The 14,093-nt window shown below is 44.6% G+C and overlaps 1 protein-coding gene across 11 annotated transcripts in view; it reads right to left on the minus strand.

The window, feature by feature from the left end:
• The window catches only part of LOC138744272 (semaphorin-4G-like), a 151,868-nt gene that overhangs the window by 60,729 nt on the left and 77,046 nt on the right, over positions 1 to 14,093 (minus strand). For 10 of the 11 annotated variants that reach the window (XR_011345419.1, XR_011345420.1, XR_011345418.1 and 7 more), the window contains 3 exons: positions 13,699 to 13,789; positions 10,669 to 10,785; positions 7,121 to 7,275 (listed from right to left, as the gene is read on the minus strand). Coding sequence is in view for 8 of the 11 variants with exons in the window: in XM_069900111.1 (XP_069756212.1) it covers positions 7,121 to 7,275; positions 10,669 to 10,785; positions 13,699 to 13,789 (363 nt within the window). In the remaining 3 variants the exon portion in view is untranslated. The remainder of the gene's footprint in view (positions 1 to 7,120; positions 7,276 to 10,668; positions 10,786 to 13,698; positions 13,790 to 14,093) is intronic. The other variant, XM_069900119.1, reaches the window with a different exon arrangement.

The raw sequence follows: 14,093 nt of genomic DNA on the forward strand, positions 1-14,093 counted from the left end.
CAGGCTCTTGAACCTCCCCTTGTTACACTAATCATAGCCTGCTCCAGCATCTCCAAAAAGCCTGTCTGCGGTATCGTAGAATCACTCTTCTCTTGTACTATGATAATAGTAAATATTTTTTATCTATCTTTCGTATTTTTCACCACAATATACGATTGTAGTTTTACTTACAAAGTACCTGTTTAGCTGCAGCAAATAAGAATTTTGCATATGTACGTTGTCCAGTGTGTATGACAATAAGCTCGTTATCTGATTATTTAAGTCTATCTATATAACCCTCTTTTCCTTTCCACATCAGCTGGAAGTCCATCCAGACACTGCAAGCACCAATCCTCCCTGTGAAAGTGGGTTCCATGTTCCCTCACATTTCTGTGGTGAAGGAGTGGCGAGGTTTCTGCCAGATTACCAGCCACTTTACGTTGATCGTCTTTACAACAGGCTACTAGCGAGAACGTGGAAGTCACCAACACACCAGGAATTGAGCCAGACAGTGCCTCGAGATGAAATGGGAGTGTGGCTTACGAAGGCCTGACACACAAACCGGTGTACTCGATAACGACTCTGCCGTAAGTTGGCAGGTGTGAGTCATGCTGCTGGAAATTTGCCACTGGAATGAATTGCCAAGTGGATAGGTTAGCTAAGTGTGACTCGCACACCATCTGAATCACATCGGGTGTCTTTGCTGTGAGTTACAGAAATTCATTTTTTATATTTTAAATATCTTAACATTTAAATTTAGACATACAGCATGGTGACAGACTCTTCCAGCCCACGAGCCCATGCCACCCAATTAGACCCAATTGACCTATGAGCCCCGTACATTTTTCAGGGTGGGAGGAAACCTACGCAGATATGGTGAGAACATACAAACTCCTCACAGACGGTGCCAGATACAAACCTGGGTCACTGGCATTCTCAAAGGGCCACAGCACATTTAAGTAAAATCCTTGCTTTCTTCTCACCTCACGTAACAAATATTTTTTTTAAAAAGGCAGTCAGTAGGAGAGAAGTATGGAAGAAACCAAAATTTAGCTGCTTCACAGGGAAAGGGGCCCATAAACTTTGAGCAGAGTCCTAAGGGGACCAGAGCCAAGGAAAAGTTAAGAGTGGCTGAACTAGACCTTGATAACCTTTCAGCTACCCAACTCTCTTCCCCTTTCCTACTCCCAAGAGAGCTTTCAACCCTTCAGAAATTGGGTACAGGAGTTGGCGTGTTATGGTGAAGTTCTGTAAGACATTGGCGAGGCCAGTTTGGAGGATTGTGGGTAGTTTTGGTCACCTAACTGCAGGAAAGGTATCAATAAGATAAAAAGAGTGCAGAGAAGATTTACTAGGATGTTGCCTGGACTTCAGGAACTGAGTTGCAAGGAAAGGTTAAACAGGTTAGGAATTTATTCCCTTGAGGTTAAATTTGAGTGAGGTATAAAAATGAGTAGGGGTATAGAATGAGTAAACGCAAGCAGGCTCTTTCCACTGAGTTAATGCAAGGACGGTGCCAGACTATTTTGCGACCTAGGCTGGGTTGAGCAGTGGACGCAATACCTGATGTGGCGTTCAACGTGCGCTGTACCACTTCCTCTCTCTGCCTTACCAGACTAACACACGTGCTTATAGCGCGCAAGTCAGAGACACTTCATTCATTGCCCAGAGGTGCCGGAGCTGTTGGAGTCTCCCTTCAACAGCACCCTTCTGAGGTCTGTGCCCTAGGCGGCTGCCTAGATGGTCTAATGGTAGTGAGATACAAACTAGAGGATATGGGTTAAGGATGAAAGGGGAAATGTTTAAAACGAACATTAGTGGGAACTTCTTCACACTGAGAATGGTGAGAATGTGGAACAAATAGCCAGCTGAAATAGTGAATGCAGGCTCAATTTTAACATTTAAGAAAAATTTCAACAGGATGGGAGGGGAATGGTGAGCTGGTGCAGGTCACTGGGACGAAGCAGAATAACAGTTCGGCACAGACTAATGCTTTCTGGTTCCCTTTGTGGTTTGGCGCCTTGCAGTGCACAGTGTCAGGCGCAGTGGTGTAGTGGGGAGAGGGGTAATCTCCAGTGCCCCAGGTTTGATGCTGACCTGCGACACTGTGCATGCTGAGGATTCTCCTCATCCCTGTGACAGTTTAGGCTTCCCCCCAGCTGCTGATGGGTTTATTGTCACACACATAAATACAATGTACAGAATGCAATGAAGTTCTCGCTTGCGTAAACACACTGATAAATAGTAAGTATAAACTAATAGTTTGCATAACAGGAGGCCCCCACACCTCTGAGTGAAAAACCCTGCAAAAGGGAGAGGACACAGTCCAGCACATCACAGGCCAAACCCTCCCCACCATCGAGCAGCAGCAGCAATCATCAGGGATCCACACCACCCAGCACACGCTCTGTTCTGGCTGCTACTATCAGAGAAGAGGTAATAGGTGCTACAAGACACGCACCACCAGGTTCAGGAACAGCGGCTCCCCATCCACCATCAGACTCATCAATGACAAACTCAATCAGGGACTCATTTAAGGACCTTTCATTTATTATTGAATATTTATTTTCAGTATTGCAGTTTGTTTTTACCGCCTTCTTGTTTATAATTCTTTCTCCCTTTTGACGAAGTATCCTTTCTTGAGTATGATTTTTTTTGCTCTACTGATAAGTAGAAATTCTGCCCGGCCCGCAGGAAAAAAATAGGCAGTATTGAAAGTCATGTCATGTATGTATTGACAATAAATCTGAACTTTGAAAAAAGCTAAATACAAAAGGATGAACACATAAATGTTCATATTTGCAGTAATGCAGACAGATGTTTGGTAGTCCTAGAGTAGCGCGAGGGTTAGGGTAGTTTCAGGAGTCTGATAGCTGTTGGATTAAGAATATCGGTGGCTAATGAAGATACTTAAGGTATTTTTATATCAAACCCAGTGATACGTCAGACTATATTATTCAATATTATCCACAGGCCGGTAGGTGCAAGGACAAAGAAAAGTTAACTGATATTTCTCCTGGTGGCAGGATGTTTCCACCCTGACAAAGTCAATGCAGGTTATTGGCTCCTTTCACTAAGAGGCACATACACCGGTTCAGTCAACAGCACAAAGTGCATCATTTCCAGGCTTCAATCGCTCCATTGCTACAGGGATGGTCCTAGGCCACACAAGTCTCTATGAAGGACCCTTGCCTTGACTTCTAGTTAAAGGTTTCTATCGAGAACAGCGAGGCAAAAAAGCTGTCACTAAAGTGTGAACCACTGCTCTCGTGTTTCTGGGGACTCCTTCCCCCAGAATGTGATTTACTGGGATCGTTGTTTAAAGAGGGCTCACAAAATCAAGGAGGACCCCTACCAGCAGTATCTTCCATCTAATCCTGTTGAGAAAGAGATACAAAAGTATCAGAGCCAACTCCACCAAGCTAAGGAACAGCTTCTTCCCACGGGCAGTGAGACTGCAGAATGACTGCTAAAACAACTCTCCGTGACTCTACTATTTATTTGTATACTTATTTTATTTTACGTACATACAGTATGTACTGTATATGTGCATTCTCACCATGGACTGGAGAATGCTGTTTCGTCGGGTTATACTGGTACAATCAGATGATAAATAAACAAACTTGAATGTTTTCATTCAGGGTCATTAATATTGTTCCTCTCAAACCACAGAACATTACAACACAGAAACAGACCCTTTGGCCCATTTAGTCTGTTCCAAACAATGTATTTGCATCTCGTCCCATTGACCTGCACCCGGACCATATCCCTCCATGCCCCTTCCCACCCGCGTACCTATCTACTCTTAAATATCAATATTGAACCAGCATCCAAATGTTCTTTGACAGAAACCCAAGAGGCTGCAATCTCCTGCTGGAATCTGGAGCAAAAAAACCCATTGGCTGAAGGAACTTAGCAGATCTGCAGCATCTGTGGAGGGAACTAGACAAGTCAAAATGTCTCAAGCACAAACCCTGCTTCAAGATTGAAGCAAGATTTCAACCTGAAAGTTCGACAGTCCATTTCCCACGCTGGCTGACCCACTGGGTTCCCCCACAGGTGGGTTTTTTGATGAATATCTTTTCAAATGGATCATGGAATGGGATTGCCGGTTTGCTACACTATTTGAAAGCCTGTCAAACATTACCTACATATCTGTGAACCTGATGTTACACAGAGAGCAGACCAGCTAAAGAGAGCAGGCTTCCTTTCCCAAGGACATGCGTCAACTACATGTATCTTTTCAATAATCCAGCAATTTACTTGGAGAACAAGTCATATGAAGCAAGGTTTAGACCAGTGGTTCTCAACCTTTTTCTTTCCACTTATAAATGACTTTAAGTAATCCCTATGCCACAGGTGCTGTGATTAGTAAGGGATTGCTTAAAGTGGGATGTGGGTGGAAAGAAAAAGGTTGAAAACCACTGTTTTAATCATACCTAATTGACTCATTATGTACACTGTTTCATAATTCCAAAGGAAATGGGCCAAGGACAATTTTTCTCAAGCAAAATAGTTCAGTAACAATTGGGTCTAGAGCAATGATTCTCATTCTTCTCTTCCCACTCACATCCCATTTTAAGTAATCCCTTACTAATCACACAGCACTGCCAGCATTGGGATTACTTAAAGTGGTCAGTGGAAAGAAAAAGGTTGAGGACCACTGCTTTAGATATACTTTAATTTAGATATACAGCATGGTAACAGGCCATTTGGACCCATGAGCCTGTGCCGTCCAATTATAGCCAGCTGACCTACAGCTCCTGGTACATTTCAAATGGTGGGAAGAAACCGGAGCCTCTGGGTAAAACATGCAGACAAGGGGAGAACATGGGTAGAGCATTGGCTGATTGGCAGGAAGCAGAGAGTTGGAATATTCTGGTTGGCTGCCAGTTGCTAGTGGCGTTCCACAGGGGTCGGTGTTGGGGCCACTTCTTTTTACTTGTATATCAATGATTTGGATAATGGAATGATAGGCTTTGAGGCCAAGTCTGCGGATGATATGAAGGTAGGTGGAGGAGTGGGTACGTTGAGGAAAGAGAGGCTGCAGAAGAACTGAAACAGATTAGGAGGATGGGCAGAAAAGTGGCAAATGAAATATAGTGTTAGAAAGTGTACGGTCAAGCATTTTGGTACTAAAAAAACTAACAGATTTTTTTCTAAATGGGGAGAAAATTGAAAATACCCAGATGCAAAGGGACTTGGGAATCCTCATGCAGGATGACCTGAAGGTAAACTTGCAAGATGAGTCGGTGGTGAAGAAGGCAAATGCAATGCTGGCATTCATTCCGAGAGGAATAGGATATAAGAGCAGGGATGTGAGGTGAGACTTCACTTGGAGAATTGAAGCAGTTTTGGCTACTCATTTAAATAAGAATGTGCTGATGTTGGAGATGGTCCAGAGAAGGTTCACAAGGATGATTCCAGGAATTAAAAAGTTATCATATGAGGTGTGTTTTGACAGCTCTTGGCTTGTACTTATTGGAATTTTGGGAGAAGGTGGGGGATCTCATTGAAACATTTTGAAAGTTGAAAGGCGTGGACAGAGTAGATGTTGAAAGATTGTTGGGAGAGTCAAGGCAAGAGGGCACTACTTCAGGACTGAAAGGCATCTGCTTAGAATAGAGATACAGGAGGAATTTCTTCAGACAGAGAGTGGTTAATCTGTTGCCGTGGGCAGTTGTGGGGGCCAGGCCACTGGGTGAGATTGCTAAGTTCATGATTAGCCAGGGCATCAAAGGTTATGGAGAGAAGCCTAGGCAGTGGGGCTGAGTGGGAAAATGGATCAGCTCATGATTATATGGTGGGGCAGATTCGATGGGCTGAATAGCCTATTTCTGCTCCTATGATGGTTTCATTTCTAAGACAGCCAAGGTTACAGGATACTGTACATCAATTTCGCAGCCTGAGAGAAGCTATTTGATTGCCGCACTTTCACAACAGTTCCTTTTTGAGAAGGATGACCGCCATTATTTCCTCATTAGTGTGATTTTGCAAAGTTATTCTTTTCTTTGTTCAGTTCTCCAACAGTCTTCTCAGGACACGGCCTTGGCCAACCCTTCATTATAGTAACATGAATTAGCCCACACCCGGTTCTTTTCAGTTTATGCACCCGGAGACCATTACTCTGTCACAGCTCCTGGAAGTCCAGTAAATCATCAATCGAAACAAAAACCAAGAGAACTAGGAATTTGACAGCAGTGTGTTGAGTGTAATGATAAATGATCTTTCCCAAAAGATTGATGAAGGGAAATCCAAGCACATACCACTGGTGGATTGAAAACTCCAAACCACAGGTTGAACCACAGCAGCACCTACGGCAATAATGTTAATGACAGCAAAATGCTGCAGATGTTGAAAAGTCCGCAATAAAACAGAAAATACTGGAAATGTTCACAAGACACAGGCAGCATCCACAGAAGGTGAAAAAGAATTACGTTTTATGGTAAATTAAAATTACATTCAAATTAAAAATTAGGGTTAGGTTCTCCTTTTGTACATTTTTGGTAAGGTCATCTGTAAATTGAGCAGAGGCTTATTATTTCTGTGAGTAGCGGTTAGCGAAATGCCATTACAGCCTGGAGACCCGGGTTCGCATCTGCTGCTATCTGTAAGGTGTTTGTACGTTCTCCCCGTGACCTATGTGGGTTTCCTCCAGGTGCACTGGTTGCCTCCCACATACCCAAGACGTTCAAGGTAGTAGGATAATTGGTCGCATTGAGTGCATTTGTGCGCCGTGCTGCCCAAATATGCCAATCGACCTACGATCCCCATACTTTTTCAAATGTGGGAGGAAAATGGAGTGCACAGGGAGACACTCGCAGACACGGAGAGAATGTACAAACTCTTTACAAACAGTGCCGGGTTCGAACCCACATCGCTGGTGCTGTAATAGCATTGCGCTAACCACTAGGCTAATTATGGTTAGGGTAGTACAGGAAGGTTTAGAAGCCTGATGGCTGTTGGGCATAGAGGAGCTGGACTTCAGGCTTCTGTAGCTCCAGCCCAAAGGGAGCAGCGAGGAGAGTGTGTGACTCATGAACAGAACACGGCCGTAATGCAGGGAACTGCCTGTCCATTTAACAGCCCCCAACATAGTGACCCAACCATCACAAAACCATAAGCTCCTGCCTCCTCTTACCTTGCAGATGCGGGCTACCCTGCTGATCAGTGGCTTTCCGTTAAAAGCGCTCTCTTCTCCCAGCTTCTCCGTGAAGAACAGGTATATCTTGTCATCATCTCCCACGGAGCTGTTGACGCTCTCTGTCACCAGCACCGAGTCGACAAAGTTTGGATCTGCAACGGTGAAAGAGAGGTGACGGAGATGAAGGTGTACAAGCAAGAGCATAAGGTGTGGGTGGGTCAGGAGCAGACATGACACCTCCGCCTTATCCCAGTGATCATTCCCGGCATTCCGCTTCACTGAGGTGGATTCCAGTGGGCATAAACTTCGGTCTTTGAGCACAAACACTGGATCGTTGCCTAAAAGATCATCCTCAGTGTGTTAGCACCAGATATGATATTTAATCATGTTTATGCTTGCTATATTTATGGGTCAAACGCAGGTAGGTTGAACTAGTGTGGCCGGCATGGGCCAGTTGGGCTTAAGGGCCTGTTTCTACACTCTATGAATGGATAGCAAAAAAAACCATCTGACCAAGAGCAGATAAAAATTTATATGGGAAGAAGGCTGGGGAGTGGGGCTGAGAGGGAAAATAAATCAGCTCTTGATTGAATGGCAAGGTAGCCTTGATGGGCTGAATAGCCTATTTCTGCTCCTATATCTAAAACAATTGTATCAACAATATTTTTTTAATATTCACTCAAAAGATTTAGACCTCCCTGACTCTTGATACCCACCTCGAAATGCCCCTGGGGTGACTAACACTGGGTACTGCAGAAGGAAAGTATCTTTATGCTGGCTCTGGAGGCGCACAGAGTCCTGTGGCCATGAATGGTGCTGCCCCACTCCTGCAGGGACACGAGTATGATCCCGAAATGGAGGGGGGGGTCACTGCTGAGTGGAGTTTGCACGTTCTCCCCGTGACTGCGTGGGTTTCCTCCGGGTGCTCCGGTTTCCTCCCACATCCCAAAGAGGCTCTCAACCATAAGCTAATTTGCCACTAGATATTCCCTCAGTGCAAGTAGGTAGTTGTATAATTTTTTTTGGTGGGAGGAGGTTGATGGGATTGTGAGTGGGAATAAGTTGCAGAGCCTTAAACAGGGAGAGAACGACTAGGGGCTGAGGGGGGCCTGCTTTACTATGATCCAGAATTGACAATGCATAAAGTGGCTCTTGAACCTCCGCATGGTACACCAATCATGGCCTGTCCGCACAGTTCCATTAGCTTTACTGCAAATAATTACATTTAACATGTATTTATTGGCTCTATTAATTTAATTCAATCAGTTTACTATTAGCACTTTTCTTTACAAGTATCCGTTCTTCTGCAACAAATAAAAAATTTGGACAATGTGTATGACAAGAAACTCATTACTACCATTGACGAATGGCCTAATTTTATGTTACAAGGCTATACCAATGCTAGCTTTTCATTCCAAATTTTACTCAATTAAATCCCCTTGATGTGATGATGGGAATTTGGCCTTAGGAGGACTGTTCCATTTTTGACCACGTTGGTTGATGTCCTGATGGAGAGCCCGAGAAAGGGAAATGGTCACATAGGGTTAGGTTGGGAAGTGTTCAGTACGGTTAGTGCAGCAGTTAGTACGATGCTATTACAGCGCCTGCGATGCGAGTTTAAATCCGACGCTGTCTGTAAGGAGTTTGTATCTGTTTGCATGGGTTTCCTCCTGGTGCTCCAGTTTCCTCCCACCCTCCAAATTGTACAGGATAAAAGATTAATTGGGTATAATTCGGTGGAATTGACTTTTTCCGTGTTGTAGACTTCAAGTCAAGGCCTGGTCCCGCAGATGCGGCCCGGGCCTCCAGTCCCGTATAGTATGAGACATCTGGTGCAAGTTTTGGGATCCTTGCACAGATTTCAGGGCAACGGTTGCCAAGTGCAGGAAAGTTCATCAGGACTTTTAACTAAAACACTTACTAAAGTAGATTTACAAGGGCAAATTCCCTGACCTTGTGCCGGCCTCACACTTAAAATGAGTGTGAGATAGGTCATAGCACTGCAGCACAGCTTCCCGATAAACACAGGTTCCCCACAGAGAGCAGCCTTGCTGAAACTACTTTTAATTACAGCGATAATCCGAACTGATCAGATATTTAAGACCAAATATAATTACAATTATACCAATTTTCCACTGCAATGGATTTTTATTGTCATGGGTTTAGTTTAATCCCTTATGTTTAAAATGTCCATTCTTCCATTTATCTGTGGAAGTACTATCCAATTAATTAGCCCAACTATTTGCTTATTTTCTGTGCCCCTTCAGGAACGTAAGTCACTCTTTTTTATGATAACTATTACTGGAACTTTAGGAAAACACTGCAGAGGCTCATGTCATTTTGGCTGGTCACCCCACACTTCTCGGTGATTCTGTTGGAATGAAGGTGTACTCACAGCGTAACTGTCAGGCATGAATAGCTTTCAAACCATTGTTCCCGATGTTGCAAGATGCAGGAAATCGACAAAAATAAAGCTTTGAAAGAACCAATTATTATTCTCTCTGGAAATTTACCAAGCTCTTGTGTTGCAATTGTCCTGCAGTACTTTCTAATTGACTGTGTATCCATTACATTGTGTATTGGGTCTGTTTTGACAGCCATCCTTCTAAACTCCAATGACTACAGTCTCAGGCTACTCAATCTCTCCTTGTGAACTAATCCCTTCATTTCCAGAATCAATCCAGTGAACCTTCTTTGTTCTGCCTCCCAAGCCAGTCTATCCTTTCTCAAGTAAGAAGACCCGAACTGCACACATAACTCCAGATGTGGCCTCACCAGTGCCCTGGACAGTTACAGCAGAACCTCTATGGCTCTTAAATTCAATCCTCTAGCAATGAAGGCCAACATCCCGTTTGCCTTCTTGATTACCTGTTGCAACTAAAAATTTAGCTAGACTGTCAGAAACAAATAGAAACTGCCAGAAACACTCAGCTGGCCAGTTCAGCATTTGTGGAGAGAGAAACATCAGTGCACAGATAATGACCCTTCTTTTAAATTTAGACATACTGGACATTAACAGGCCATTTCAGCCCAAAAGCCCATGTCGCCCAATTACACCCAAATGACCTACAACTCCTGGTACGTTTTGAATGGTGGGAGGCAACCAGAGGGCATCTTTGAGAAATGTATAAAATTATAAAAGGAATAGATAAGATAGAAGAGAGAGGCTGCTTCCATTACAGGTGAGACTAGAATTGGAGACCTGGTCTCAAGATTCAGGTGAGTAGATTTAAGGGAGAGATGAGGAGGGACTGCTTCTCCCAGAGAGCAGTGACTCTGTAGAATTCTCTTCTCAATGAAGCAGTGCAGGCTGCCTCATTAATTGTACTTACGATACAGATATATTTATGAATTATCAGGGAATGAAAGGTTATGGGCAACAGATGGGTAAATGAATCTGTGTCCATGCACCAGATCAGCCACGATCTTGGTGAATGGCGGAGCAGGCTTGATAGGCCAATTGGCCAACTCCTGCTCCTACTTCTGACCTTCTTTGTGATCTCAAAAAAATGACTGACATTGAAGGCGTGAATTATTCTCCTTACCATTCAATGAGTAGGTGACAGAATCGTCCATCCTGAGCGTGCGCTCTTTAAAGTTGCTTTTGATGTCTGCTTGTCCCCCGTGGAACCCATAGCGTGTGGCAGTGTAGATTTTATTGTCTATGGAAAAGCAGATCGTGAAGGTTTGAGTAGTTAACTAATTTTGCATCCCTTTAGGGTTCTGCTGCAAACTTGAAAACCACTTTTAAACCCGCAAGACAGCTGTTGAGAGCTGTAATTCTGAGAATTAGGAGTTCTTGGGGGAAGTTCAAAGAAGATTTTGCCTAAATATTTTAATTGCCACATTATTTCACCCTATCAAGGCAAATAAATCCCCTTGTTCCACCCTCGCTCTCTCCAGCTTCTTTGGTGCCCCAATCAACTCTTTCTTTGTTATGACAATGGGACCCAGATCTGAGTCAAGTGCTGCCTGACTTGGGATTTCTGTTTTTATTTCATTTTTTAAAAATTTTTACAAACGAGGCTCCAATTGGAATCTTGAGCATTTTATGCCAACTCACAAAATGGATGCTTCCCCTCTAATTTTATCTGTAACTATTCTCCCCACACGCCCATCAGCTCCTCCTGGATGCTCCCGCTCACTTATCCGCTTGGGGTGTGTTTACTTTGTTTTTCCAGTGACCAATTAACCTCCCAACCTGCATATCTCTGGGGTGTGGGGGTGAACAGGAGCCCCAGGGATAACCAACACAGTCAGAAGAAGAATGTGCACACTCCACACCGCGTCACAGGTGGAGGTCCGAGGCAGCAGCACGGTTTTCTGTAAAGAGTGAAAGACGAACGACTGCCAAGGCGGTGATTGCAGTCAAAGCACAGAAATGCTGGAGGAGCTCAGCAGGACTTGCAGCGTTCACAGGAAGTAAACATGTACACTCGACATTTCGGCCCTGAGCCCTTCCTCGAAGTACCACAAGGAAGGACTCATGCCCGAAATGTCAGTAATGTGGCTTTACCTCCTATGGATGATGTGAGATCAGCTGAGTTCCTCCAGCATTTCTGTGTTTTGACGACTTTCTGTAAAAACTGGACTAATCTGACAACCCCTCCCCTATTTTCTGTCTGGGTAGTCTCATTTTGGACAGTCTCAATATCAACTTCTTTAATTTCCATTTACCCCCCCCCCCCGCCCACCCTCCCCCAGTCTCTCTCTTTCCCTCATCCCTCTTTCTCCTTTCATCCTGCTCTCCACCCCCTTCTCTTCTATCAGAGAGCTATCTTTCTTAACCCTGCCCTCACCCCATCACTTCTCACCTTCCTTTGTTCCCTTCCCAATTGTATCCTCAGCCTTCTCTTCCCCCACCACCTCCCCCCCCCATCCTTTTGTTCAGTTATCTGCCTGATTTTCAACACTCAAGTAGAAGGGCTCAGGCCCGAAACATCCACTGCCTTTTACTTCCTGTGGATGTTGAGTGACCTGCTGAGTTTCTCCAGCACATTTTTGCCCAGCACCTCCAAACCCTCTGCCTCCGCCGAAGACAAAGGCAGCAGGCCTGCGGATTCCCCAGCATTGCACACCATCCTAGGTTGGGAACATAGCGCCGGGTTTTCATTGCCACGAGCCTGATTCCTGGAACTCGCTGCCCACAGTACTGCAGGAGCAACTTCACAAAAGGACCACAGTGGTTGAAGAAGGTGGCTCACCACCATTCTACCCAAGGGCAATTCAGGATGGGCAATAAATGCTGACCTTGCTGAGAACAAACCCAAATTGAGATTTGATAGAGGTATTCAAAATTATGAGGAGCATCGATGGAGTGAATGTAAAGTTGGCTTTTTCCACTGAGGTTACGTGAGGTAAAAACTGGAGGGCATGGGTTAATGGTGAAAGGGGAAAAGTTTAAAGGGAATATTAAGGGGAACCTCTTCACACAGAGAGTGGCAGGAGTCCAGAACAAGTTGCCTGCTGAATTGGTAGATGCAGGTTCAATTGTGACATTTGAGAAAAATTTGGACATGTACATGGACAGGATGGGTTTGAAGGGATATGCTCTGGGTGCAGGTCAATGGGACTAGGCATAACAATAGATTGGCATGCACTAGATGGGCAGAGAGGCCTGTTTCTATGCTGTAGTGTTCTATGAAAGAGAAGGTATAATCCCATAGATAAGTACCCACAAGTTGAAGCAAAGTCTAGTGAGGTGACTCTAGAGATAGGGGGAAATGTGTAGATTGATTTTGGAATGAGCAAGATAAGAAAGTGTAAAGCAGGAAAGGCAAAACAGAATGGAGACGGGTGATTCAGAATCAGGCAGCATGGAAAGAGAGAATTCACCATCATATACCATACTTCTACTGAAGATACAAAGCTGCAGATTCTGGAATGTGGAGCGAAGAAGTAATCTGCTGGAGGAGCTCAATGGGTCGAGCAGCACCAATGGGAGAAAAAGAGCTGTCCATGTTGTGGGTCAGAACCCTTCAAGACTGGTACTAATCCTGCCCAACCCCTCCTACCTTCTCCTCATTATACTGGCTATCTCCTCTATGCATTCTCTCAGTCTTGATGCAGGGTTCCCACCCAAAAAAAATCCCAAGTCTGCCCCTCACCCTCCCCATCTGTCCATCATCCATCACCTCTCCCTTGTTCACCAATCATCTACGGGCCCCCGACCAAGTCCTCCAAGCTGTCTTCGTCTCCCCTGCACAGTCTAGGTGAAGGGTTCTGGCCCGAAGCACCGACAATTCTTTAGCTCCCACTGATACTGCTTGACCCGCTGAGTTCCTCCCATGGATTGTCCTTCTGCACCATGCTTTTATTTCCAACTTGTATCTTTTTACCAGGCTCCTTGGCGGTCATTTTCCACCGTGGAATGCAACCTACTTGGAATACATATTGGAATCTCAAGTGCAAGCCAAGCATGATTTTACATCCCTTTATTAAAGACAGACACTGCCTGAATTATAACTATTTGTTTCCTGTACACTGGGGCACAATCAGAATTTGATACCAATTTGTTCAGACGACACTGAAATACAAAAGCACAGCTCACGGTGTGTCCAAGATGCAATACCTACCAACAATGAGGCCGGTGTATCCAACTGTGGGGTCATAAGGGCATCTCTCTTTCTCTTCCAAGATAGTTGATAAAGTGAAGTTCTCAATCTCCTTGACAGGTGGAAGGGGAAAAAAAAAGATCAAAGCAATGTGCATCTGGCGAGGAACACAGAAACACACAGGAGGTGCCCATCCCCCTCCCCACCATTAATAGGTTCGTGGCTGCTCTGCTTGTGGGCTGAGCACTGGTTGTTCACTTGCTCCCCATAAACCTTGATCTCCCTACTTTTCAAAAATCTGTCTGCATAAATATTCCATGAGGCGGTTTCTCTGGACAGAGAATTCCACAGATTCACTACTCTTTGGGCGGCATGGATGGCGTAGCAGTTAGCGCAACACCTTTACAGCGCCAGTG

The sequence above is a fragment of the Narcine bancroftii genome, chromosome 10 (genome assembly GCF_036971445.1).
Source record: "Narcine bancroftii isolate sNarBan1 chromosome 10, sNarBan1.hap1, whole genome shotgun sequence".
Lineage (NCBI taxonomy): Eukaryota > Metazoa > Chordata > Chondrichthyes > Torpediniformes > Narcinidae > Narcine > Narcine bancroftii.